General features: G+C 44.5%; 7 protein-coding genes and 1 long non-coding RNA gene across 11 annotated transcripts; 7 read left to right on the top strand and 1 right to left on the bottom strand.

Annotated features, from left to right (window-relative positions):
* Positions 1–248: 248 nt before the first annotated feature.
* On the bottom strand, positions 249–19,564 carry LOC111079701 (sterol carrier protein 2). 2 transcript variants are annotated; one of them, XM_041594766.1, is made up of 6 exons: positions 19,454–19,564; positions 19,060–19,383; positions 18,808–18,998; positions 18,019–18,656; positions 14,294–14,299; positions 249–289 (listed from the first exon to the last, which is right to left on the bottom strand). In XM_041594766.1, exons 1-6 carry the CDS (start codon positions 19,496–19,498, stop codon positions 264–266), a joined length of 1,230 nt encoding a protein of 409 aa, XP_041450700.1. In that variant the 5' UTR covers positions 19,499–19,564; the 3' UTR covers positions 249–263. The 2 variants fall into 2 exon arrangements, with proteins under 2 accessions (XP_041450700.1, XP_022230659.2); XM_022374967.2 differs by lacking the exons at positions 249–289; positions 14,294–14,299 and having other exon boundaries at positions 17,936–18,656.
* Positions 1,481–1,987, top strand: LOC111081089. The gene is made up of 2 exons (XM_022377027.2): positions 1,481–1,796; positions 1,885–1,987. The coding sequence occupies exons 1-2, from the start codon at positions 1,540–1,542 to the stop codon at positions 1,985–1,987; spliced, it is 360 nt and encodes a 119-aa protein (XP_022232719.2). The 5' UTR covers positions 1,481–1,539.
* Positions 2,055–2,423, top strand: LOC111081095. Its single transcript, XM_022377039.2, has one exon. The coding sequence runs from the start codon at positions 2,055–2,057 to the stop codon at positions 2,310–2,312; it is 258 nt and encodes an 85-aa protein (XP_022232731.2). The 3' UTR covers positions 2,313–2,423.
* LOC111080980 (UDP-glucosyltransferase 2) lies at positions 8,842–11,631 on the top strand. Its single transcript, XM_022376882.2, has 6 exons — positions 8,842–8,980; positions 9,739–10,009; positions 10,064–10,449; positions 10,527–10,725; positions 10,793–11,241; positions 11,325–11,631. Exons 1-6 carry the CDS (start codon positions 8,955–8,957, stop codon positions 11,614–11,616), a joined length of 1,623 nt encoding a protein of 540 aa, XP_022232574.2. The 5' UTR covers positions 8,842–8,954; the 3' UTR covers positions 11,617–11,631.
* LOC111080987 (UDP-glycosyltransferase UGT5) lies at positions 12,967–15,427 on the top strand. 2 transcript variants are annotated; one of them, XM_022376892.2, is made up of 5 exons: positions 12,967–13,064; positions 13,504–13,783; positions 13,847–14,220; positions 14,280–14,918; positions 14,977–15,427. In XM_022376892.2, exons 2-5 carry the CDS (start codon positions 13,508–13,510, stop codon positions 15,248–15,250), a joined length of 1,563 nt encoding a protein of 520 aa, XP_022232584.2. In that variant the 5' UTR covers positions 12,967–13,064; positions 13,504–13,507; the 3' UTR covers positions 15,251–15,427. The 2 variants fall into 2 exon arrangements, with proteins under 2 accessions (XP_022232584.2, XP_022232591.2); XM_022376899.2 differs by lacking the exon at positions 12,967–13,064 and adding an exon at positions 13,184–13,202.
* Positions 16,027–18,006, top strand: LOC111079690 (UDP-glycosyltransferase UGT5). Its single transcript, XM_022374956.2, has 3 exons — positions 16,027–16,074; positions 16,247–16,515; positions 16,580–18,006. Exons 2-3 carry the CDS (start codon positions 16,252–16,254, stop codon positions 17,873–17,875), a joined length of 1,560 nt encoding a protein of 519 aa, XP_022230648.1. The 5' UTR covers positions 16,027–16,074; positions 16,247–16,251; the 3' UTR covers positions 17,876–18,006.
* Positions 19,565–19,833: 269 nt separating the features above from the next.
* Positions 19,834–22,055, top strand: LOC111079710. 2 transcript variants are annotated; one of them, XR_002608392.2, is made up of 5 exons: positions 19,834–19,973; positions 20,083–20,288; positions 20,343–21,285; positions 21,340–21,542; positions 21,603–22,055. It is a non-coding gene; the product is annotated as an uncharacterized LOC111079710 (long non-coding RNA). The 2 variants fall into 2 exon arrangements; XR_002608393.2 differs by having other exon boundaries at positions 19,842–19,902.
* A 203-nt stretch (positions 22,056–22,258) lies between these two features.
* Positions 22,259–23,571, top strand: LOC111079680. Its single transcript, XM_022374946.2, has 3 exons — positions 22,259–22,434; positions 22,609–22,811; positions 22,868–23,571. The coding sequence occupies exons 1-3, from the start codon at positions 22,421–22,423 to the stop codon at positions 23,341–23,343; spliced, it is 693 nt and encodes a 230-aa protein (XP_022230638.1). The 5' UTR covers positions 22,259–22,420; the 3' UTR covers positions 23,344–23,571.
* Positions 23,572–23,631: the final 60 nt, after the last annotated feature.

Below are 23,631 nucleotides of genomic sequence, written 5' to 3'. Positions count from 1 at the left end.
GGCAGCCACGAACCCGTTCGTGCCGACGACCACAATGCAAATGAGAGTTATCAGCCAGACTGGTTTAATCTGCGAAACATTCGCAAACAACTCACCCGAACGGGGAGACGGCGAGAAGCGACAACACAGCTACCTCTTGGCCCAATGAAAACTGCCCGATACTCAAGAGCTATCCATCCAAGCAGCTTCCATTCGAACCGCTCAGTTTTCTACTTTAATGGGTATCACCCAAAGACACCTGATCTGGAGATACCTGCTACTACTCACGTAGTATCTGCCCCACTGTTTGCTCTACTCGACTACCATTGAGACCGGCCGGCTAGTCCATTAACTTTCTTGGCCAACATTTGAGCAGGTCGAAAAGGTCTCCCTTCTGAGGTTCTGTCCTTAACAGAACAGATCTTTCTCCCTATGACGCGTGGTGTAGCGGACATATATCTGCATATATGTATAATGAATATGTAGATCGGCTGCTCACTATATCATCGTTCATTATGCATGAGCCACAGTGGCTGATGATGAAAAGTCTCCCCTGCATTGCATCAGCCAATTCGAGAGCTCAACAGCCAGTGGCTAGCTTATAGTATTTTAATGTGTTGTTGTTTACCTACTCCGCCATATAGACAGCCGATCTGAGCTATGCTGGCAACTACATACCAGGGAAATGAGAGCCAGGCAAAGGACTGGCAAAGACATTGGAAAATGGTAGAGGGGTACATGAAAATGTGGCACTCAGTCATGATAATCTTTAAACAAATCTGATACGATTAATATATTGATAGTCCTTTAATTTTATAGCCCCGATCCCTTTTTGCATTCCCACTAAAAATATTATTCAACATCTCTAGGCCCAGTTGAAAATGCTAAAACAAGTTGAACCAGCTAGGATTCCAGACAGCCAACAACAACAACAATTAACAATATCTCCAATATATCTCAAATGGGTTGTACTTTGACCGTCTCAGCCGCAGCTTTAAATGTCAACCGCCTGCACCCTGCACCTGATTGGAATCCTACGCACACTCGTACAGCCAATATTCATATGTCTGCCGAAAAACAATTCCGTTGACTGCCAGACACATGGATGATAACTAATTAAAAACGTGGCCCCAGACATTCAGAAAGAAAGCAAGAAGACAGGTTTCAGCGATCGCTGTAGACAGATGCCGTAAGATCCCTGTTTCGAGTGTCTATATAAAGCTTAGCCGATTGCAAGAGGAACCCCATATGATGGAAGCGTTTCAGTGGAATAGCCACCGATTCTTGGAAGAGAGAGAGAGAGATCTTCTCGCCATGGAGTGTCCGTTAGGGGAAAGTCCAGCTCTGCATGGTAGTCCCCCCCCCATATTTTATTTGTTATTCTTTGTCGGCTTTTGGATTTGTTTATGATTTTGGGCCATCAATGAGTGCGTCTATGGGCTCTGACCGCGTGGCAAGTGAGCCCCAGAGCCCGAGAGCCCGTTTCATTGACGCAAAACTCTTTCGGCGTAAACAAGAAATTTGGCGCATGTCTGGCCAGAGATTTTTGCATCACAGCGAATGTCTCTGACGGTCGAAACTAGTTTCGGCAGCACGCTCCGTCCGCGTGATGATCGAGAGACTGAGGCAGCAGGCACATTGGTTGGGTTGGGGAGTATAAAAGCGGAGCACACACGTCGCCATCGAACACACCAATTCGTGGCGCTTTCGCAGTTGAATCTTTTCAAAGATCTTATACAAAATTTCCCCAAACGTAGAGCAACAGATGTGTCAATGAAGACACCGGACACCAAAGCGAAGCTACTTAATAATATTAGGTGAGAGACCCCGAGCCGCAGCGGCAATTCCATTCCAAGATCTTCCCTAAACTAATACGAAATTCTTTAATTTTTGTATTCCTTTCAGTCTCTCCAAGCATCTGTCTTCCAAGAAAGGCGGCTCTCGCACTAGCAACTGCGGCAATTGTCTGGAATTCTCCGTGCTCACTCGCCTATCCAGTGTGCCCTGAATCCCCACCAAAGCCAGCTCATCTCAGCTCGAATTTGAATCTGTGAAAAGACCTACAAAAAGCCAAGATGGTTCACCAGACTCGTACCCCCAGCAAGGCCATTCCAGCCAAGCACCTGAGCCCCATGCGAAACGTGGACTCTCTGGGCGGAAAGTATGCCACTTCGAGCAGTCCGGCGGACAGTTTCCTGCGCAACAACAATAACGGCAGCAGGCTGACTGTCCATAGCTCCCCGAGCGGACACCATGCCCAGGCGGCGGCTTTCAAGTACAACAATATGGTCAGCAATGATCGGGAGCAGTTCAATGCCCTGCACTTTTGCTGATGGCTGATGGATGCGGAGAGACTAACGCCAACATGAAACCAACATTGATTGTTGTTGGCTATCATTTGTCATAAATAATGCAATAAATTTATACAAATTGTACACAAAAAATATGCAATTAATTGCGTACCGTTTCATAAATTGCAGTCACGTGTCCTGCTGCTGCTGGCAAATATCCTTCCGTATTTATTGCAGATTTTCCGTTTCCATTTTTGCCAAATTAAATTACCCCGCGCCTAAGCCGCCGTCGTCGTCGTCATTTTTCATTGTTTGCGGCTGTCTGCCTCACTTTGTCACAGGCAAATGCAAATGTGGATATGTGTGGATTCATATTCGGATTCATATTCAGACGTTGGATTCGTGCGTTGTGTGTGTGTGTTTTGGACGATTATATTTCGCACATTTGATATTCGGTTTTTTTCCATTCATGCGCCATATTTTCACATTAGCGACAAATCAAAAGCTTTAACATTTGCACGCGGCCATTTGCATAAATCTTCATTAGTTTTTGTGTGGGTTTCCCTTTTTTTTTTTTTTTTTTGTAGGCTTTACGCTGGGTAGACTTTGGACGGGGCGTTCTCGCAGCATAAGAATTTAATGTTCTATAAGGAAAATTGGTCATGTAGTGAAAGTTCGTCTCAACATGAACTTGAAATAGTTTTAGAATAAGATAAATGTGAAATTAAGTCGGTCATTGGGTCAAGTGTTGAAAACTACAAAATGCATCGATTTGTTAAGAATTATTGAATAATTTAACTTAATTTTAATACAGCCAACATATTCATTGTAAGATACATCCGATCTGATAGTCAAAAATATCACAAAATCTCATTACATTAGGTTTATATTTGGACAAACTAATCAATTATTTATTTATTTTATTTATTTATTTATTTTATTTATTTATTTTATTTTATTTAATTTACAGAACTTCTACACTAACTATCGAGAGTTCTGGAACAACCCAAATGGCATCCCAGCTGTGCTATAACTAAACCCCTTCAGGCCTGGCATTCCCCTGGCAAATGATTCCAGCGAGACTTCTTCCACCTGCGACTTTCATAGTGGCAGAAGAGGCGCTCAAAAGGCTTATGCTAATCGCTGGACGGGTATGCAAAACACAACAAAAAAGAGTCAGCACCGATCTGAACTGGTTTCAAAGGCAGTGTAGAGGGTGGATGGGGTAGCTCAGCTGATCTCAGTCTGCGAACTAGTTGGATCTGTGAAATAGTTCGGATGACTCAACTGTTGTCAGGCAGTTGAAAATTCCCACAGACCGGAAAAACCCGAAACCAAATCAGTCAGCATCAGCCACCCCCCCAGAACCGGATAATATGTGGCAGTCACACACACACACACAGACACACAGACAGAGCCACTGTTTGGCCGGGAAATTGCGGAAATTGGGAAGCATTAAAAGACAATCTGTTACATCGAAAGTGCACAAATCATCGCCAGCCACAGAGATTTTTATGCCCCAAAAACATTTTTATTATTCCAGTAAATTAAGCGCTGAGCATTTCAAAACTGAATTGAGCCATAGGACACTCCGTTTTGATACGGCAAAGATATATCCAGTGTCGCTTGGGTGGGTCCGTGGGTCGTCCGTAGTCGGGCGTCGACAGTCATTAAATTATCACACATTTAACATCAAAAACAATTGAAAAGTAGCGCAAAAGGCAACCCTCGGACCACCCTCGACCCATGACCCACACCCCTGCAACCCCCCCCCCCCCCCCCCCATTCCAGCCATTCGCTCATCCAAAAACTTGGGAACTTGACTTTCACCCCCGCAAAGTGTTTGCCTGTTCCCCTTTGCCGCATTACAAGCTGAAAACATGGTTATTACATCAGTAAATGCCAGGCAGCCAGGCAGTCAGAGGTCTACGAAGGGCTACACGGGATGGCAGTGGCTGAGGGGGGGTGGTGTGGTGGTGGTGCCACATGTGGGCGTTGCAAAACGGGCGATGGATGGATGCTGTCTTGTGATGATTATGACAGCATGACGACGACGAGGACAACTCTGGAACGGAAACCCTCCCCTTGCTTAATGTCTAATTTAGTTTTTGTTTTTGCATTGTGCAATATGTCGACCATTAGGGGTCGAGTGGCGGGCATTTCTGCTATGCCCATGACGCGGCAAGTAAGTGACGATAAATCATAAACGAAACATCAATTCCAGCACTTGACCCTAAAAGGAACTCGACTTCCAGCCGCGTAGCGTCGTACAACATCGAAGGACTTCTGCTGATAGTGGACTGAAATTTTTAAAGGACACAAAGTGCTCATACCATTATCCTTTATATGTATGTATGTATATAAGAGCATGTCCTGGTCACGTGCCGTCAACTTTATTTTCTTGCAAATTAATTAATTGCCAGAGCCCAAAAAGAAGAAGCCCAAGAAGATTGATTAAGAGACACAATCAGAGAGAGAGCGAGAGGGAGCTCCAATCGCAGCGATAACCCCTCAATTGTGCTGTCAACTTATCTATCACGCCAACATCCTGAAAGGAAAGGATCTACCTATAGCTATACCAATGCCAATACCAATCGCTTTCTCACCCTTCCTTCCTTCCTTCTGCTGCTGTTGCTGCTTTCTGGACTATTTCGTTTTGATGATTTATCGACATTTTGGGCGGAAATCGCTGTGCCAAAAGCCAAAACGAAATGAAATGTTTCCAAAGCAGACAAGAGCGACAAAAATGTGAGGGTATGGGAAAGCGAGCAAGACAGAGAGAGAGGGGGGGGTGGGGGCGGGGGCAGAGAGACAGGCAAAAAGTTGCAACAGGAGCAGACGTTCCATGTTCTTGAAGCGGAAACGCAATCGGCGCACTGCCAAAAATAAATTGATTACTGTCACGGAAATAGCCAAAGCAACCCATGACTGTACCCCCACAGCAACACAGCACACAGCACACACACACACAGCCAGAGGTGCTCCAACTTTTTTAATCGATATATTCACAATACACGAGAACGCGCGACACCTGGCGACTGGCGTACACCTTAAGCTTTACTCTACTTTACTTTACTCTGCTCGAAAATGTCTCAGTCGAAGGCAAAGTCAAAGTCGGCTTAAATCACAGCCATAAGACATAGCGGAGAGTGGGTATGGGGGGGTGTGTGTGCTCTGCTGGCGAGGTGTATCGTACCACTTCCTGTCTTCCAGGCTGGCGTCGCACGTTTATAGATCACGTGACGTGGCAATAAATAGTTTGCCCTGTCAATTAAAGACACCTGCCTGTAAGTGCTAGACCTAAGACTGATACGAGGCGGTGGAAAATGTGTGCATTATGGCAGAGGGGAAAAGTGAGAGTTCCAGAGAGTTCCAGAGAGTTTTCGCAGATAGACAAGCACGCACACGCATTGTTCACGCCTTTAATTTGTGCGTGAAAGTGTAATGGGGGGGGAGCATATTCATACCTGTTTGATATCCCATTCCCATGCTGGTAAATTAAAATATCCATAGGAATAATCTTAGAACTTATAGGAGCGCAAAGTTTGCCCATTGATGGCGTATTTATGTCACATGCATTCGCTCTATTCCAATCTGGCATTTGACGATTTAAAGTGCTACTAAAATTGTATTATTCATTGCATTCAATCACATCTCCTTACTCCTCACCAAAGCCTCCACACTGCCGCTCTACTATCTGGTTTCCCAAAGGAAACCCATCCCGAAAATCCTTTTTGATGCCCAAAAGACCAGCGAGACAGAGAGCGATTGACTGGCGGCGGTAACAAATGTATTAGAAACTTTCTTTGTATAATTTCCGCATTTGCCAGCAGGCGAAAAGGAATTGGCAAGGGATACGATACGGCTACGGCTACGGATACGAGGCATTCACTTTAAATTGCACTTCCGTGCGAAAAATTGTTTATCGAAAACTTTCATTTTGATTTGGTGTCGACCAGAGGGGTAGCGGGAACACCCTCTGACACACACACACACACACCTCTAGTCTACTCGTGGTCCGACAATTCCCAATCCGAGTACGAGTATCAATGGAGCGACGTCCGCCCTGCCCTCCTCCTCCACCGAGTGGGGGGCACCGTGCCGTGTCGATGAAGTTTGCACCTATTGTCATTTTATTGATTTGTTATAAATTTCACACACTCGCATGCGCTCTCCCACTCGCAGTCTCTCCCCCCTTGTGCTTATCTTTTTCATGCGCTTCTATTAAATGTAAATGACTGGAAAATGCCAATGGCCCCGCCCCCAAATTGGAAACGGACACGCGCCGCATAACGTAACGTAACCCTTTTTTTTGGGGGGTGGGGGGGGGCGCTTATCTGTGAATTTTCAATAAGATTTCCTATCATTTTAAATTCCATTTTATTGCCATCGAAATAAATGGCCAAAAGTGTGAAAAACGCCAAAGCCAAAGTTTAAATGTCAAGACGTTAAAATAAATTGATACCGGAAAATGTTGTTTCCTTTTTATAAAAGAAAAAAGTGGGTGTGCCCTTCCCTTACAGAGGGTTATATGATTATTGTTAAAGGGTTTCCACGCGAAGGAGAAAGAAATTCCTATAAAGTGTGAAACAGTAGACTGGATGTACGATTAGTATATATGTACATACATATGTTCAATCTCAATATCCTAAGATTCTATCAGCATTATTTATTTATTTATTAATGTTTTTAAAATTAATTTCCCAAAGCTTTCAAAGCATCAATCGGCATGCAAGAGTAGGTAAAACCTCGGTCTTAAATTCTTCCCAATATTTCTGCTTTCAAAGTGGAAAGCTAACTTCCCCCCCAACTCTCTCGATGCTTATCGATTTCCCCAATGGGAGGGCAACACCTTGAAAGTGGGAAGGGCACCCCACACATCTGTTGATGCTGCCTGGAAAACGTCTGCCAGTCTTCAGGAACTTTGCCTATTCTTTCTTCACACTTGATTTGATAATCTGTCGTAAATTTAGCACTTTTCACTTGTGAATTGTTCACAATTAAGTCACACTTTTAATGACGTGACGCAAATATTAAAACACACGCTCCTCGGCGCGGACATGGACTTTCAACCCCCTCATCAGCACTCCCCCCTGCCTGTTGCCACCAACGACAGCTGTTGACAGCCCAGTCCAGCGTCCAGTCAAGGAAAAGTCGGAAAAGTTCTTTCCTGTTTCTGCTTCTGTTTCTGTTTCACTGTTGTGACTGCTGCGCTAATTAGGCGAGACGTGAAAATTTTTGCTTATTATTTTCCCTAAATTTTAACGACTTCTTGCCATCTAAACGGAAACCATTTGGAAGATATTTTATATGGTGCAACATTTTGAAATTAGTATCTCAGAAATTACGATTATTGTCAGAAGTGAATTTTAATTAGCAGAATTCAAAGTACTCAAACGGAGTGACGATGGAGAGACGGAGAAGGAGAGGGGTCCCAGGGCATGTCGAATCTTTGACGACAGTCGGCAGTCATGGAGGGCTGTCCATTAAGTGTACTTTATGTGACTGCCGAAAGGCAGTGCGCTCCTGATTGCTGTTTGGAAAATGTAGATGAGACCCGGATGAAATGGCATAGAGAAAATCAGGTTGCATGCAGCAAAGGAATCGTATGCAAAAATACAAAAAATATATAGGCCAAGATTCATTGTTTATTTAATTCTAATATTATCAAACTAATTATCTTCTTTCGGTAGATTCGCGAATATTTATTTGTATTTGTATTTATTTTTGATTTATTTTTTATTTTTTCTAGTGCTACAAGTAAAACTTATTTTTAATGCACTAGTCACAGAAATATTTATTCTGATCTTTAATCTTAATACAAAAACTTCATTTGCTTAATATATGTAAGCTGTCCTAATATTAGCGACGCTAGTGTACGAGGAGAAGTCTAAAAGTATGCCACGAAAAATACACACTATACGTATGTAGAATTACGTGATCAACAGCTGTTTGTATATTTCTAATGTAGAATTCTTCGACGACATGAATGTTGATCATATCCTTGATTAATATTTGCAGCTTCTATTTTATGTTCCTGCCACAAAATAAAGTGCTAGAAAGATTATGTAAGGATAAAAGCTTGGTATATGGAATATAATTTGATTGAATTCTGCAGTAAAGTGATGCCTAGCTCAGTGAGGAAATAGAGAATATTCTCAAATGATAGGTAAGGGTATGTTGAGTTAGGCTATGGAACCCCCACGAATTCCATTTCATTAACGATCATTCATTATTGATCAACATTAAATTCTGTATAAACACCTAATGAATATTTTCCATTGTTCTAGCTTCCTATTACTTGATACGAGTATTGCATTTATTTAAGTCTATCATCGTACTTACGAGTATATTTTCGTTTATACAATTTGCATATTCATCAGCCGTTAGCCCTCTCTTTGGCCGCATCCAAGTACTCGGATTGGGCAATCTAATAGCTCACCGCAAATTGCTCATGACTGGCATTGCATGGCATATAGTACGGTGCGGTACGATGTGTCGGGTTGGGTGCAAATACATACATATGTATATATATATATATAAGACACTGTTGCCATTGGAAATGCGAAACTGCAACAGGGCAGCCTCTGATTCGCGTCTGAGCCATGGCTCTAGCCGTTGCAGTTGCAACGTTTTTCAGTTGATCGCGAATCGTGGCTTTGACAAGTTGAACTTCTATTATCCATGGATAGCAAAAGGAAAACGGGCAAGTTAGTACCTGCCAGTGATAGCTGAAGTGTCGTTAAATCATCAGGGACATAAATCTAAGTCACATTTCAATCAACAAGCGTGCTGTGTGTAATTGCTGTATCAAGTTTTCAATCAAGAAATTGCCTTGCAAGCCCATTAAACTCTACAAAGTTGAAGGCACTATCCAAATAAACTATCGGGTGTGGCACAAACTGATCGTAAACAAGAAAAGATATTGAAATAGATATAAATTATTGTGCATAAAAATTTGCTATAAGAATATCGTTGAAGGGATCTGTTTCCACAAAAGAACGTCCGAGCAGGAGTTCTTTCCTATTTTTCCTATTATGGAATATTTCTAAAGGAACTTGAACCTATAAATCAAAGATCTATTACCATAAAACAATTACCATACGCAATAAAGATCTATTACAAGATAGATTGGCATCAAGCTTCGCAGACAAGGTCTGCCACAAGAACATTTTGAAAGCCATAATTATATCGTTTGGGTGGACACCTCTTAATGGTCGCCACATTTTGTGGTAAACGCTTGTGTCGAGAAAATCCACTGGCCAAAAGGTCTAGCCAAAAACAATTGCCAGCCAAATTCCGGTCACGATCTTAGCATATATACTTAGAGACAAAAGCGTTTAAGCTGCAAGTGCAGTCAAGCAGCGCTGCTGCTGCGGCTGCTGCTGCGGCTGCTGCTGCTGCAGATACAAAGTATCTCAGGCTTTTGTTTCCACTCAGTTAACTTTGATCTTTTGTGTGGCTTCAGGTGGCGCCGGACCCCGATGGCATTTCTGGTGGTGGTGGTGCTGCTGCTGCTGCCAATGCCTGCACCCAGCGAAGCCGCTGAAATACTGGGCCTGTTTGCACATCCGGGCAAGAGTCACTTTGAGTTCTTTCGCCCCATATTCGTGGCGCTGGCGGGACGTGGCCATAACATCAGCATGTACAGCTACTTTCCGCTGGCTCAGCCGATGGCCAACTACACGGATTATGTCTTTAAGGGCGCGCCACTGCTGACGGACATCATTGATCTGACGGTAGGTGCGGGTATCGGAGCGGATCAATAAGAGGCTACATGTTTCACCTTTCAGTCATTTGAATCATCGGAGTGGCAGCCCTTGGGTCTGCCCTACAAGATTCCCACCTACTTCATGCTGCACAACTGGGGCATGCGCTTCTGCAGTGCGGCCCTGAACTCGCCCCTGATCGCCGATCTGCTCAGCTCGCCGCTGCGCTACGATTTGATCATACTGGAGCACTTCTCGAACGACTGCATGACGGCAGTGGCGCATCTGCTGAATGCCCCTGTGATTGCCCTCAGCAGCTGTGCCATCATGCCGTGGCACTACAGGCGTATGGGTACGCCCTACATCAACCCCATTATGCCCATGAACTTCCTGACCTACACCGATCAGATGGGGCTGATCGATCGCGTCAATAATTTCGTACATTTCCACACAGTCAACACGTTGTACGAGTGAGTAGCGCCAGTCCACTCCACCCTGACCCACAAACCCATCTCCCAGCAATCGCTTATTTCTCTCTGGACAACAGATGGATTACCCAGCCGGAGACAGATGCGTTGATAAGTCAGAGATTCGGCTTCGGACTGCCGCCCGTCAATGAGATTGTGAAGAACACCAGCCTGATGCTGATTAACCAGCACTACGCCCTGACTGGGCCCCGTCCGTATGCACCCAATGTCGTGGAAGTGGGCGGATTGCAAATAGGTCCCCAGAAAACCCTGCCAGCGGTGGGTAAACCATCCGATCGTCGAGAGTCCACACAAAAATCCCTCATCTACTGTTCACTTCTTTCAGCTGCTCGAAAAGATCATGCAGGACTCTGTAAGCGGTGTCATATACATCAGCTGGGGCTCCATGGTCGATCCAACCTCGCTGCCGGATGAGAAGCGGCGAGCTCTATTCAAGAGCATTGCCCAAATGAAGGATTACACCTTTTTGATGCGCTGGAAGAGTGGAAAACCATTGGCAGAGGACAAGCCCAGCAATCTGTTCACCTTCGATTGGCTGCCGCAACGTGACCTGCTGTGCCATCCCCGGGTCAAGGGATTCATCTCGCACGCCGGACTCCTGGGCACCACGGAGGCGGTCCACTGTGGCGTTCCGATGCTGGTGACGCCCTTCTATGGGGATCAGTTCCTGAATGCCGGTGCCCTGGCACAGCGCGGCTTCGGTGTCATTGTTGACTTTGGCGATTTCGATGAGCGTCACATAACCAGCGGTCTCCAGACCATACTCGAGAAAGGGTAAGAGAAATTCTTTGGTCTCGTATTTCCATGCTTCTACAGTAGTCTCCAACGCTCCAACTCTAACGTATAAATATTTACAGATTCGCCGATAAGGTTCGACGCTCGGCAAAGGCCTTCCGGGAACGTCCGCAGTCCCCCTTGGAGCTGGCCATTTGGTGGATCGAACATGTCATCGATACACGCGGCGCCCCATTGCTCGAAAACAGAGCCCGGCATATCAATTGGTTCGTCTACAACTCCATTGATGTTTACCTGATCTGCTTGGCAGTCATTGGAATACCTCTCTGGGCCATCTGTCAGCTGGCTAGACTTTTACGGCGAACTCTCGACATATTTAAAACTTCGAAAAACAGGAAAACAAAGGTTCAATAAATTAATTAATGACAACAAAATTTACACACATACATATGTATGTATGTATGTCTTATCAATGATAGTGAAATACACTCTCTCTTAGTTTTAGTGGCATCCAATTAACCTTTATTGATTCATTGATATTCATTGATATTTCCATCTGCTTATATTTAGAACGAGTAAAATCTCATTGAACATATTTGGCCAAGATTTGGCAAGGTCTTTATTTTTATTGCTCTTTAAAACCCTTTTTGTGTAGTGTATTATACCCAAAATAATTTTGCACTATGCCAAACCACACGATTTTCAATTCTTATATTTCAATTTCAAATGTTATAAATCACTTTCACTTTTCAGTCGAAAGGTAATCAATCATTCCATCTACTTACACTTTCATTATGTTTTAATTTGTTAGTATACTATATATCCATAACCCATACATACATACATATGTGATCTTTTGGAGTACACAAAAAGCAAAACAAAAACACAAAGCTGCCGCATGGCATATTTAACAGGTTCAATGTCCCGCAATTTACATTTTAGAATAAATAGATTTCAAATTTTAAAGCTTGACACATACAAAAGACCATGAGAATGGGAAAATGTCATTGAACTTATTTCGAAATATTTGAATAAAACAATGTGTACATACATATATAAAACAGATACGGTGCCTACTCGTATAATAGGCAAATTTAATTATAGAATAAACATTTCCTAGAATTTGCTAAACACAAAACAAAATTTTCCAGAAAATTTGTATCCCAGATTACGAAAATAACGATCATACATTTGCATACATACTTACATATGTGTGTATATAAATCTTATCTCTCCAGATTTATAAAAACTGAGAATGCTTTATACTCGTAATACACGAAATAAATTTATGGGATTACATCTTCTTTCCCACTTCTACTTTATGTCTACTTATGTTTCCTTCAGGTATTAAGCATTCTCTCACAGAAATACAGAAATACTTGTGACAAACAATCCAATCTCAGTTAACTGTAAATATTGAAACGTAATCATTGAGAGCAGTGCCTGGCGGCGAACATGTGTGCAAGCAATGACTGATAAACAACCGTCAGACGATCTTGAATGATATAGCGTTTTATTTGTCGTTAGTCTCGTGCTCAAGGTGCCCTGCTCCCGTTCTCCCTTTCTCTCTCATTCAAGCTCTCCTTATTTCACGCTCTCCTGTTGTGCAGAGATATTCGGTTATCAAGCTCTCCATCATGTACGGAGACAGAGAGAGAGCGCGCAAAGCTTCCGCCAAAGACAACGACGCACAATATTCGGTTCGGTTTCGATCGGATCGTTGACAGAGCGCATTTTTCGTTTGCTTTTCGTGCATTGACCGACCGAGCTTTCGTTTTGGCTTCTTCCCCATCCCATCCCTCATCGGCATCCCATCCCTCATTGCTTCCCGTTCTGTCAGTCGCTCGTCGGCATCCAAACAAGTAAGTGTGCATTGATCTCTCCGCAGAGAGCAGGAGCTGACATGCGGCAGGCACCATGTGTGTATACCAGCGAATAGTTCCAGTAAAATCAATCATTTTGGAGGAAAAAGTCGCCTGCCGCTGCCATAAATAAAACGTGTAAATCGAGTAAAACAATTTCAATTAACGCCTCACCCAGACAGACCACAGACTGTGATGCAATGTGCCATGGGGCTTTTGTTGTGTTTTCTTTTTGTGCTTTCCCCGTGCATTCTTTACATAATTTTCTTTACAAAAATTTTTGCATTCGTATTCGTGTCATGCGCTGAGTACGCTTAGCCCCCCAAGGTCAGACGAAAATACAAAACAGAACCCCAACCAATCCCCCAAAAGGCAACAAGTGTTTTTCTCTGCGTCGATAATTAAAACTGTTCTGTTTTTTTTTTGTAATTACTTGTAGAGACATGTGCTCGTCGCTGCTCACCTTAGTGCTGCTCGGCCTGACCCTGGCCAATGCGGGGGTCGAGGTCAATGCCGGTCCCCCGCTGAAGGTGTTGGGTCTGTTTCCCCATCCCGGTGTCAGCCACTTCCACTTCTTTCATCCCATCATGAAGGGTCTGGCCGAGGCGGGTCATGATGTCAGTGTGGTCTCCCATTTTCCGGACAAACATCCGGTTGTGCGCTACAAGGATTACCCACTAACAGGCATTGAAAAGCTCACAAATAGCGTGGATCTAAAGGTAAGACAGAGAAGAAGGAGGATCCGAGTTCATTAATCATTTGTGTTTGGTTTTCCATTGTAGATCTTTGAGAAACGCACCTTCTACGGTCACTTCCAAGAGTTCTTTCTGCTTTACGATTGGGGCAGGCAGTCCTGCAACTTCACTCTCCGCTCGGACGCACTGCAGCAGATACTCAAGCGCAGGCAGGGCTACTTCGATGTGATCATCATGGAGCAGTTCAACACGGACTGCATGATGGGAGTGGCCCATCAGCTGCAGGCGCCAGTGATTGCACTGAGCAGCTGCGTCATGATGCCCTGGCACTATGAGCGGATGGGTGCACCGATAATACCCTCCCACATACCCAACCTGTTCATGGCCCAGTCGCAGGACATGAACTTTGGGGGACGCCTGGCCAACTGGTTCAGTTTCCATGCCCTCAACTGGATGTACAAGTAGGTGGACAGCCGCCTAGATCTTTATCTGCAAAAGTATTTCCAACTCTTCCTTTCAGATTACTCTCCGTACCCGCTGCCGATAAGCTGGTGCAATACAAGTTCGGCCACGAGCTGCCCTCCGTGGGTGAACTGGCGAAGAATACCTCGTTATTCTTCGTGAATCAGCACTACTCCCTGAGTGGGCCCAAGCCACTGCCACCCAACGTGATCGAGTTGGGCGGCATACACATACAAAAGTCGCAGCCATTGCCCGCGGATCTGCAGCGACTGCTGGACAACGCTGAGCACGGGGTGATCCTCATCAGCTGGGGCTCCATGATACGCGCCAATTCCCTGTCCGCTGCCAAGCGGGATGGTATCGTACGGGCAGCCGCACGCCTCAAGCAGCTGATCATCTGGAAGTGGGAGAACGAGACGCTGCCGAATAAGCCCGCCAATATGCACATCATGAAGTGGCTGCCACAGCGCGATATCCTGTGCCACCCCAATGTCAAGGTCTTCATGTCCCACGGCGGTCTCATGGGCACCTCGGAGGCGACCTACTGCGGCGTACCCGTGGTGGCCACACCCATGTATGGCGATCAGTTTCTGAACAGCGCCGCCTTGGTTCAGCGGGGAATGGCCACGGTCCTGAACTACGAGGATATCGGGGAGAACAGCGTATTGCGCGCCCTGAAAAAGGCATTGGACAAAAAGTGAGTGTGTCTCTGTCTCTGGAGTATCATTATTCCTAACTGTATTTATTCCTCTTAGATACTACGATGCCGCCAAGGCCGTCTCCCACTCGTACAACCATCGCCCGCAGCAGGCTCTGCAGACGGCCATCTGGTGGGTTGAGCATGTGGCCCATACCAACGGTGCTCCCCTGCTCCAGCCCAGCGCCGTGCATATGTCCCGATTCGTCTACTACTCCCTCGACTGCTATGCGGTCCTGGCTCTTATTCTGGCCATTATCATCGGCAGTTGGCTGGCGCTCGTCCGACGCTGCTGCGGCTCTAAGCCCGCGGCGAAGCCAAAGCGGGAATAGTGGGAGGAAAATCTGTCATCCGTCATCGTCTGTTGTGTATGTGATATTTTATATGTTCTTGTGTAAGAGAATTTTTAGTGTACAGACGCTTCCTGATCAAGGATTACAATTGTAGTTGTAACATAATCGTAGATCGGACTAAAACCAAATTAAATGTTTAATAAAATCGGAAATATATCTTCCCATATTTCTGAATAATTTCTGCCTTTGCCATTAGCTGTTGTAATATGCTTTTAGGCTTCATTATTTATATGAGACATGTGCCCCAAAAAGATTGTTATACCTGGTAATTCCAGAATACTCTTCCCCAGTGTGCAGGGTTAGCATTCCCTTTAGGCGCTTACTCAAATAGAACGCTATACCTTTCCCTCTACCCTCAGCTAGCTAGAGGAGTTGATCTTTTGGTTTAGCTCTTCCTTAATGGTTATGCCCCTTATCACCTTTGGAATTCGAATTTTAATAGCACTGCCAAATGGTCGTAGAGAGGCCTTTTAATTGCCATTCCAAGTCAGATTAATATTCATTAAATATTTAATCTGTGCAAAAACAAACGAAAATATAAATTTCGAATTAAATATTTTACTTAAATATTACCCCCACCTATCGAGATCATTGCCTCTCAGCCACCAAATAGTAACAAAGAGAACCAGCTATAGGCAGTTAACTCTTTGAATTTCTATTAAATTTCTCTTCTCTAGAGTTTCCCTTTTATGAGAATGGGGCCATGACAATTTAATTATTTTTTTGCGGGCTCATTCCCTCAGTTGATGCTCAACTTTTGCCAGCAACGGATCGGTCTGCGAGTGGGCTAAAAACAAAAGCCGGTGAGTATATTTTTGTTTTGATAATTTCATATGTAAATAGAAATGTAGAAATTTTTAATTGTTAATTTTAGATGTGCTTTTGAGGCACACACACACACACACTAATAACTAAGCTTTACAACGCAAAATTATACTTAATCATGATGAAAATTTTGATCTGTCGCCACCACAGCTAAAATGATTGCAAACCAGACCTACAAGTGGCTATCGCTGCTGGCGGTGATGTCCCTAACAGGTACGGCCAGCTCTCTGAAGATCTTGGGCATGTTTGTTCATCCAGCAATCAGCCACTTCAAATTCTTTCATCCGATTTTGCGCGGACTGGTCGCGGCCGGCCACAGCGTGGATGTGTTGAGTCCCTTTGCGGATAAGGAATCTCCCTCCGGCTATACGGACTATCTGCTGCCTTCATCCAACTTGTCGGATGTCATTCCAATGACGGTAGGTCCAAGGGCAAAATATCTGATAGATTCCATGAAACTAAACCTATGTAAAATTTCCTAAGGAATTCGAGCGGCCATTACCATTTCTGTTCCACTACGCAGAGTTCTACATGCTCTACGTTGCCGGCAAGAAGGCCTGCAATAGCACGCTGAACAGTGAAGCATTGGCAACGATCCTGGAGCATCCTCCCGGCTACTATGATGTGATCCTAATGGAGCACTTCAACACGGATTGCCTGATGAGTGTGGCGCATGTGCTGCAGGCGCCGGTGATTGGCATGAGCAGCTGTGCTCTGATGCCCTGGCACTACGAACGGATGGGTGCGCCGTTGATCCCTTCGTATATATCGGCCCTCTTCATGGGACAGTCGCAGGAGATGTCGTTTGCCGGTCGCCTGGGCAACTGGATCACAGTGCATTCGATTAATATGCTCTACCGAATGTTCAGTTATTCCGCTGCCGATGCCTTGGTGCGCCAGAAATTCGGCCCGGGGCTGCCTTCCACACAAGTGATGGTGCGGAACACCTCCCTGATGCTCCTCAACCAGCACTTTTCGCTGAGTGGACCCAAGCCTCTGCCTCCGAACATCATTGAAGTGGGCGGAGTGCACCTGCAGCCGGCCAAGCCCTTGCCCGCTGATCTCCAGCAGCTGCTCGATAAGGCCACCAAGGGCGTAATCCTCATCAGTTGGGGCTCTCAGCTGCGCGCCAGTACGTTGTCCGATGCGAAGAGGGATGCCATGGTGCGCGCCATTGGCCGTCTGGAGCAGCAGGTCATCTGGAAGTGGGAGAGCGAGACGCTGCCCAACAAGCCCGACAATCTGCACATCATGAAGTGGCTGCCACAGCGCGACATATTCGCTCATCCCAATGTCAAGCTGTTCCTGTCGCACGGCGGCCTCATGGGCACCTCGGAGGCGGTGTCCAGCGGTGTACCCATTGTGGGCATGCCCATGTATGGCGATCAGTCACTGAACATCGAATCTCTGGTGCAGCGGGGCATGGCCCTGCGTCTGGACTTCCATAAGCTCAGCGAGCAGACTGTCTACGAGACGGTCACGAAAGCGCTGGATCCCTCCTTCAAGGCCAAGGCACTGGCCGTGGGCTCCGCGTATAACAATCGCGTGCAGCAGCCTCTGGAAACGGCCATCTGGTGGGTTGAGCATGTGGCCGCGACCAAAGGAGCTCCTCTCAACCAGCCCAGCGCGGTTCATCTGTCCCGCTTTGTCTACTACTCGCTGGATATCTACTTGGTGGTAATATCTGTCATACTTCTGCTGTTTATTGGCTGCTTGGGATTACGTCGGATTTGCAGAGGTGGCAAGCGTCAGGCAGCAACCAAGCTGAAACGCAAGTGAAATCGGTGAATAATCTAATCTACGACTTGACTGGAGATTGGAAATAGATTGTAGGATTAAGAGTCTAAAAGAGTTCAGGTTTAATAGTAAATATGTACAAAATCCGATTCTAAACATTTACAACTTGGCATTGGCTGCTCCCGGGAATCCCAGGCGGTACAGAGCCACCACCACAGCCCCACCCAGACCCAGATTGTGCTGCAGCGCCAGCTTGGCACCGTTCACCTGGCGCTTCTCTGCCAGACCACGCAGCTGCCAGCACAGCTCAGCGCACTGGGCCAGGCCAGTGGCTCCCAGAGGATGACCCTTCGAGATGAGGCCACCGCTGGGATTCACCACAAACTTGCCGCCGTATGTGTTGTCTCCGCGATCAATGAACTCGCCAGCCTTGCCCTCGCCGCACAGGCCCAGGGCCTCGTAGGTCACCAGCTCGTTGGCGGAGAAGCAATCGTGCAGCTCCACCACCTGCACATCCTGGGGCTTGTAGCCGCTCTTGGCAAGAGAACGTTGGCTGGCCAGGGCAGTCATATCGTAGCCAGCGATCTTCATCAGACTCTTGTCCGCGAATGTGGATGCTGGGTCACTGGCCATTTCCATGCCCACGATCTCCACAGCCTGCTTCTCCAGGCCATGGCGACGCACGAACTGCTCGGAGGCCAGGATAGCAGCACCAGAGCCATCAGAGGTGGGGCAGCACTGCAGCTTGGTCAGCACTCCCTCGACCACCTGCGGCGACTTCATAATCTGCTCCAGAGTGTATTCATCGCGGAACTGCGAGTAGCTGGAACCAACAAAGTCCGAGAGATAAAACAAACGCGTGTACGGATCGGTCTCCCGACTGAATTCAGGCAATGGAGTGGACTGATGATGATGGTCGGTGGTTCTCGGCGATAAGATAAGCGTGTGGCAAGTGAACTTTCGACCGAACTTACGGATTATTGACGGAGTGCTTGTGGTTCTTCCAGGCGATCTTGCCAAAGTGTTCGGGCTTGGTGCCGTACTTCTTCATGTGCTCCTTGCCAGCATTGCCAAAGATCTGGGCGGCCATGGGTCCAGGTCCAATTTCGGTAAGTTCACCCATCTCGGTGATGTGACGCTCCATGGGATTGGCACGGTCAAAGTACTGTTGGTACATGCATACAGGAGATAAGTATATGGAGAATCATATAGGGATTGTGTCCCACCTTTGATGCCAGGGAGCCACGCTCCATCTTCTCGAAGCCCAGGGCCAGCACACAGTCGGAGGTTCCAGACTCGATGATCTGCTTGGCCAGGTACAGGGCGCTGGATCCTGTCGAGCAGTTGTTGTTCACATTGTAGACGGGAATGCCGGTCATTCCCACCTCGTAGACAGCCCGCTGGCCGCAGGTGGAGTCTCCATAGACGTAACCGGTCACAGCCTGCTGCACCTCTTCGTACTTAATGTTGGCGTCCTGCAGAGCCTTGGTGATGGCCTCCTTGGCAAAGTCCGGATAGCAGACATCAGCACGACGGCCGGGCTTCTCGAACTAGGAAGGGATACAACAAAATAATGATAAATTAAAAGACAGCACAAAGGTCAAACTTCAGCGGCCGTACCTTGGTCATGCCCACGCCGATAACGTAAACTCTTGTCTTGGTCATATTTCCTGTGTGTGTGTTTCTGCTTGCGGAGCCGCTGAACTGAATAAATTGCGGTGGATTCAACCGGTTGCTTCTTTATATACCCGCCTGATAACAACGAACAGCTGACGCCAGCACCGTTAATGGAGCTACAAATTTGAAATTTGCTTTGGCAGACATGCTGTCGTTGCATAAATGTATAATTAAATGTTTTTTTTAATTTTTCATGCAATACATATTAATAAATCCAATACAATAATTTATATATTGGTGAATATTGAAATATTTATGTATTACATTTTGGTATTTTTATGATCTGGCAGCCCAACTATCGTCGCAGAAGCAACCCGCACACACACACATACGGCAAGTGTACGAAATAGGCAATCGAAACAAAAATATGTGAATAGTAAAATAGGGAAAAAGTAATACTTAACTAAATAATTATAAGTCGAAAACTATATAGTGCATTTATCTGAACCACATATGTACATATGTATGTAATAGCACAGCCAGTCAGTCTGTCCGTCCGTCTGTGCTACAGCATTCGGCAAGGCTACCTGCAGCCGAGGCCTCCGAGCTGATGGTACTTTCTTTCATTTTAGACAAATGCATCCGTGTTTGGTTAAAAGCTGCCCAAGCCATGAGCGGACATACCAGGTCCCCGTGGGAAATCGAAAATTTTGGTTGGCAAACCTTGGCATACTTTGGGTAAATAGCCGCAATAGGATATGCGCAAAGCATTTTCGAGAGGAATGCTTTCTAAAATATGGAAAGCTTCGATTGGGAAGTCTTCCCACGGAAAACATAGGTGAGCTGTGGCATAAATGTAATCAATGACAATTAAAAATTAAATTCATTTTAGGCCGTGAGGCGTTGTATCAACCAGAATTTAGCAAGCATCAAAAACGAAACATAGAAAAAATGAAAAGGATGAAGAATAATGAAGCGGAACAATTCGAATTGAATAAATATAAATTTGAAGATCCGTGGGATGAACCAGTCGAAAATTTCGATCAAGTGTCCAAAAGCGTGGATGCAGCTCCTCATTCTCAATCCGAATCATCATTCATTTTGTGTTTGGAGCACAGAAATAATGAGCTGCGAGCTGAGGCTGAATGCCTACGTTTAGAAAATACTCAGCTAAGAAGGGAGAACGCAGCTTTGAAAAGAAGCTTCGAAATCCATAAATGTATGTTGGAATAAATGAAACAGTAGTATGTGTCGCTGTTGATCGGTGTATACCTCTATAATGAAGAAAATTGATGCAAGGATCTTTAAAAGCCTTCGTTACCCCCTGGCACCACCCTTGTGCAAACATACATATGTACAAAATATACTTCCTTGAAATTTTTTTTATTTCCCACCTTTTACCATCTAAAAAAGGCGACACAAAAAATTTGTATTTGTATGATAAAATGTTATTAATATACAAATTAATATGTTAATACAAATAAGTGTATTCTATTTTAATGATGTGGCAGCCCAACTATCGACACCGAATCAACACTGTTCATTTTGTGAGCACACACACACAGGCGAAGATTTATAAACATATTATTAAATAAAAAGTGATAAACTAACTACGAAAAAATATTCATTTGAGTGGCAAGGTGCCTGCATAAGCACGTGCAACATATGTATGCAAATACACAGCCAGTCGGTCCGTCCGTACGTCTGTGTGCCATCGTTCGGCAAAAGTACCTACAACCCCGGCCACCGAATTGATGGGATCTTGGCTTCTTTTTGTTATAAATAAAAACGAAAATGGATTCAAATAAAATGCCCGCAGCTTCGCCAGTAAGCAAGTAAGTTTCGCATAATTTCTAAATTTAACTTTCAATTGATTGCTTACATCTTAGGGAAATTTGGCCATGTTTGGTGAAAGGCTGCTCTGGGCACAAGCGCTCGTACCAGATCCCGTTAGGAAACAGCAAATATTGGTACGCTAATCTCGGGATAACCGTAGCACGTAGGCGCTCCAGGGTTTGCGCGAAGCATTTCCTGGAGGAATGCTTATCGCTAAATCGTCTGCGGATTGGAAGTGTTCCGACTGAAAATTTAGGTAAGTTGTATTATTAACGGTATTGAATGAATATTAATTATATTTTGTTTGTAATTTTAGGCCGTGAGCCATTGTATATATCCAAGTTTAGCAGACATCAGAGAAGAAGTATAAAGAAAGCTAAAAAGAAAATAACAGATCTATCGGAAAGCTCAGAGCAATTGCAGGAAGATGAAACGCAGATTGACGATCAGCTATCCGGTGATGGTTGGGAGCAAGAGGATATATCCGAATTTGATAAATATATCGTTGAAGATCCACAGTCGGACAGCGCGGAAGAGGTCATGCACTACAAAATGGATAGCTATGACACTGAAGATCATTCACAGTCCGAATCAGCATTAAAATCAATAAATTCGTATTTAAAGCAACAAAATAATGAGCTGCAAGCCGAGGTTGAATGCCTACGTTTAGAAAATTCTCAATTAAGAATAGAAAACCTTTCTTTGAAAAGAAACTTTAAAATCCATAAAAGTTTGAACGAATAAAGGAAAGAATGTTTTGTCGTTGCTACCAAATCGCGTTTTACCCTTGGCGGAAGATCCACCATGGCAATACGGACTTATCCCCAATAAACAATAATTTTATTAAAACAAATGTGCAAGTAAATAAATATTTAAATGTATTAATTAAACACAATTTAATTTATTATTTCTGTATTATATTTCCATGATACGGCATCCCAACTATCGACATCGAATCAACCCTGTTCTTTTTGTGTACACACACATACACGTACAGGATGGAACAATCACAAACAGTGTTTTCAATAAATAACTAATAGTAATAACAAATAAACAATGATATATAGGTAAAAGTGAAAATATAAACCGCAATACTTAGGAGCTTTAAATTAAATTAAATAAACTCTATTTGAAATGGAGTGGGTCAGGTACGTGAAACTGTAAATACATACACATGTATGTATACATATATGTAATTACACAGCCAAATCCGTCCATCTTCCATTCTTATTTGTTATAAATAAAGCACCCCTTCGCCTGCGAGAAAGTTTCATATGATGTATGACTAGATGTAACATTGAACAATTGCTTTTGAATTTCAGACCAATTGTAAAGTGCTTGGTAAAAGGCTGCTCTAGCCATGAGCAAACGTTTTTTGTCCACAGAGGAAATCGCCAGCAATGGTTCGAGAATCTTAGAATAAGTGGAGCACCGACGCGAGCTAAGGTGTGCGTGAAGCACTTCCGAGATGAATGCTTTGTGAATGGAAAGCTACGGATAGGAAGTCTTCCAACTGAAAACTTGGGTAAGCTGTAAACTCAATTAAAGAAGCATCTAATAATGGAATTATTTGTATTGTAGGTTACGAACCATTGCATACACCTGTGTTTAGCAGATGGCAAAAGCGATATCGACCCCGCGAAAAACCCGAAATAAAAATAGATGGTGACAGTAGAGTGAAGAATGCAGAACCCTTGTCCGAAAGCTCAAACACTGAAAGTCCGTTATCCGCTGAGAGCTTGGCACTATTGGAACAAGCCGCAGATGCAGAATTTGAGAAGTATATCGTGGAAGACGAAATGTCCGAAAGCGGGGAGCCAGCCACACATTCCGAAAGCAATGAAAATGATGGATATATCATTGAAGATCAGCTGTCCGATAGTATGGAAGCAGATACGCCTTCGCAATCCGAATCATCATTAGTTTTGTATCTGCAACAGAGGAACAATGAACTGCAAGCAGAAGCTGAATGCCTACGCGTAGAAAATACCCAATTAAGAATGGAGAACTTGTCTTTAAAGAAAAGCTTTGAGATCCATAAATGTTTCTTCGAATGATAGAATTAGTTAGGTACAAGACGCTGCTCACCAGCCACCACCTCATAACATGAAAAGTTTTACTCATCATCAAATCGCTTCTTATCCTGGCCAACCAGATCCTCCATTGCCTCAAATAACGTCGATGATTCGTCGACCGAAAAATTTTCATTGCAATACATAATTTCGTTAAGATAACTTTAATATGTATTATAGTATTATGTATATATAAAAAATATATTTCTATACAAACATTACTACAGGACACAAGTTTAAACTCGGGTGGTTAATCTGTTTAAATATAGCGGG

This window comes from Drosophila obscura, unplaced genomic scaffold, assembly GCF_018151105.1.
Source record: "Drosophila obscura isolate BZ-5 IFL unplaced genomic scaffold, ASM1815110v1 contig_36, whole genome shotgun sequence".
Lineage (NCBI taxonomy): Eukaryota > Metazoa > Arthropoda > Insecta > Diptera > Drosophilidae > Drosophila > Drosophila obscura.
The sequence above is the reverse complement of the archived record's forward strand: the minus strand, read 5'-3'. Positions and strand labels throughout refer to the sequence as shown.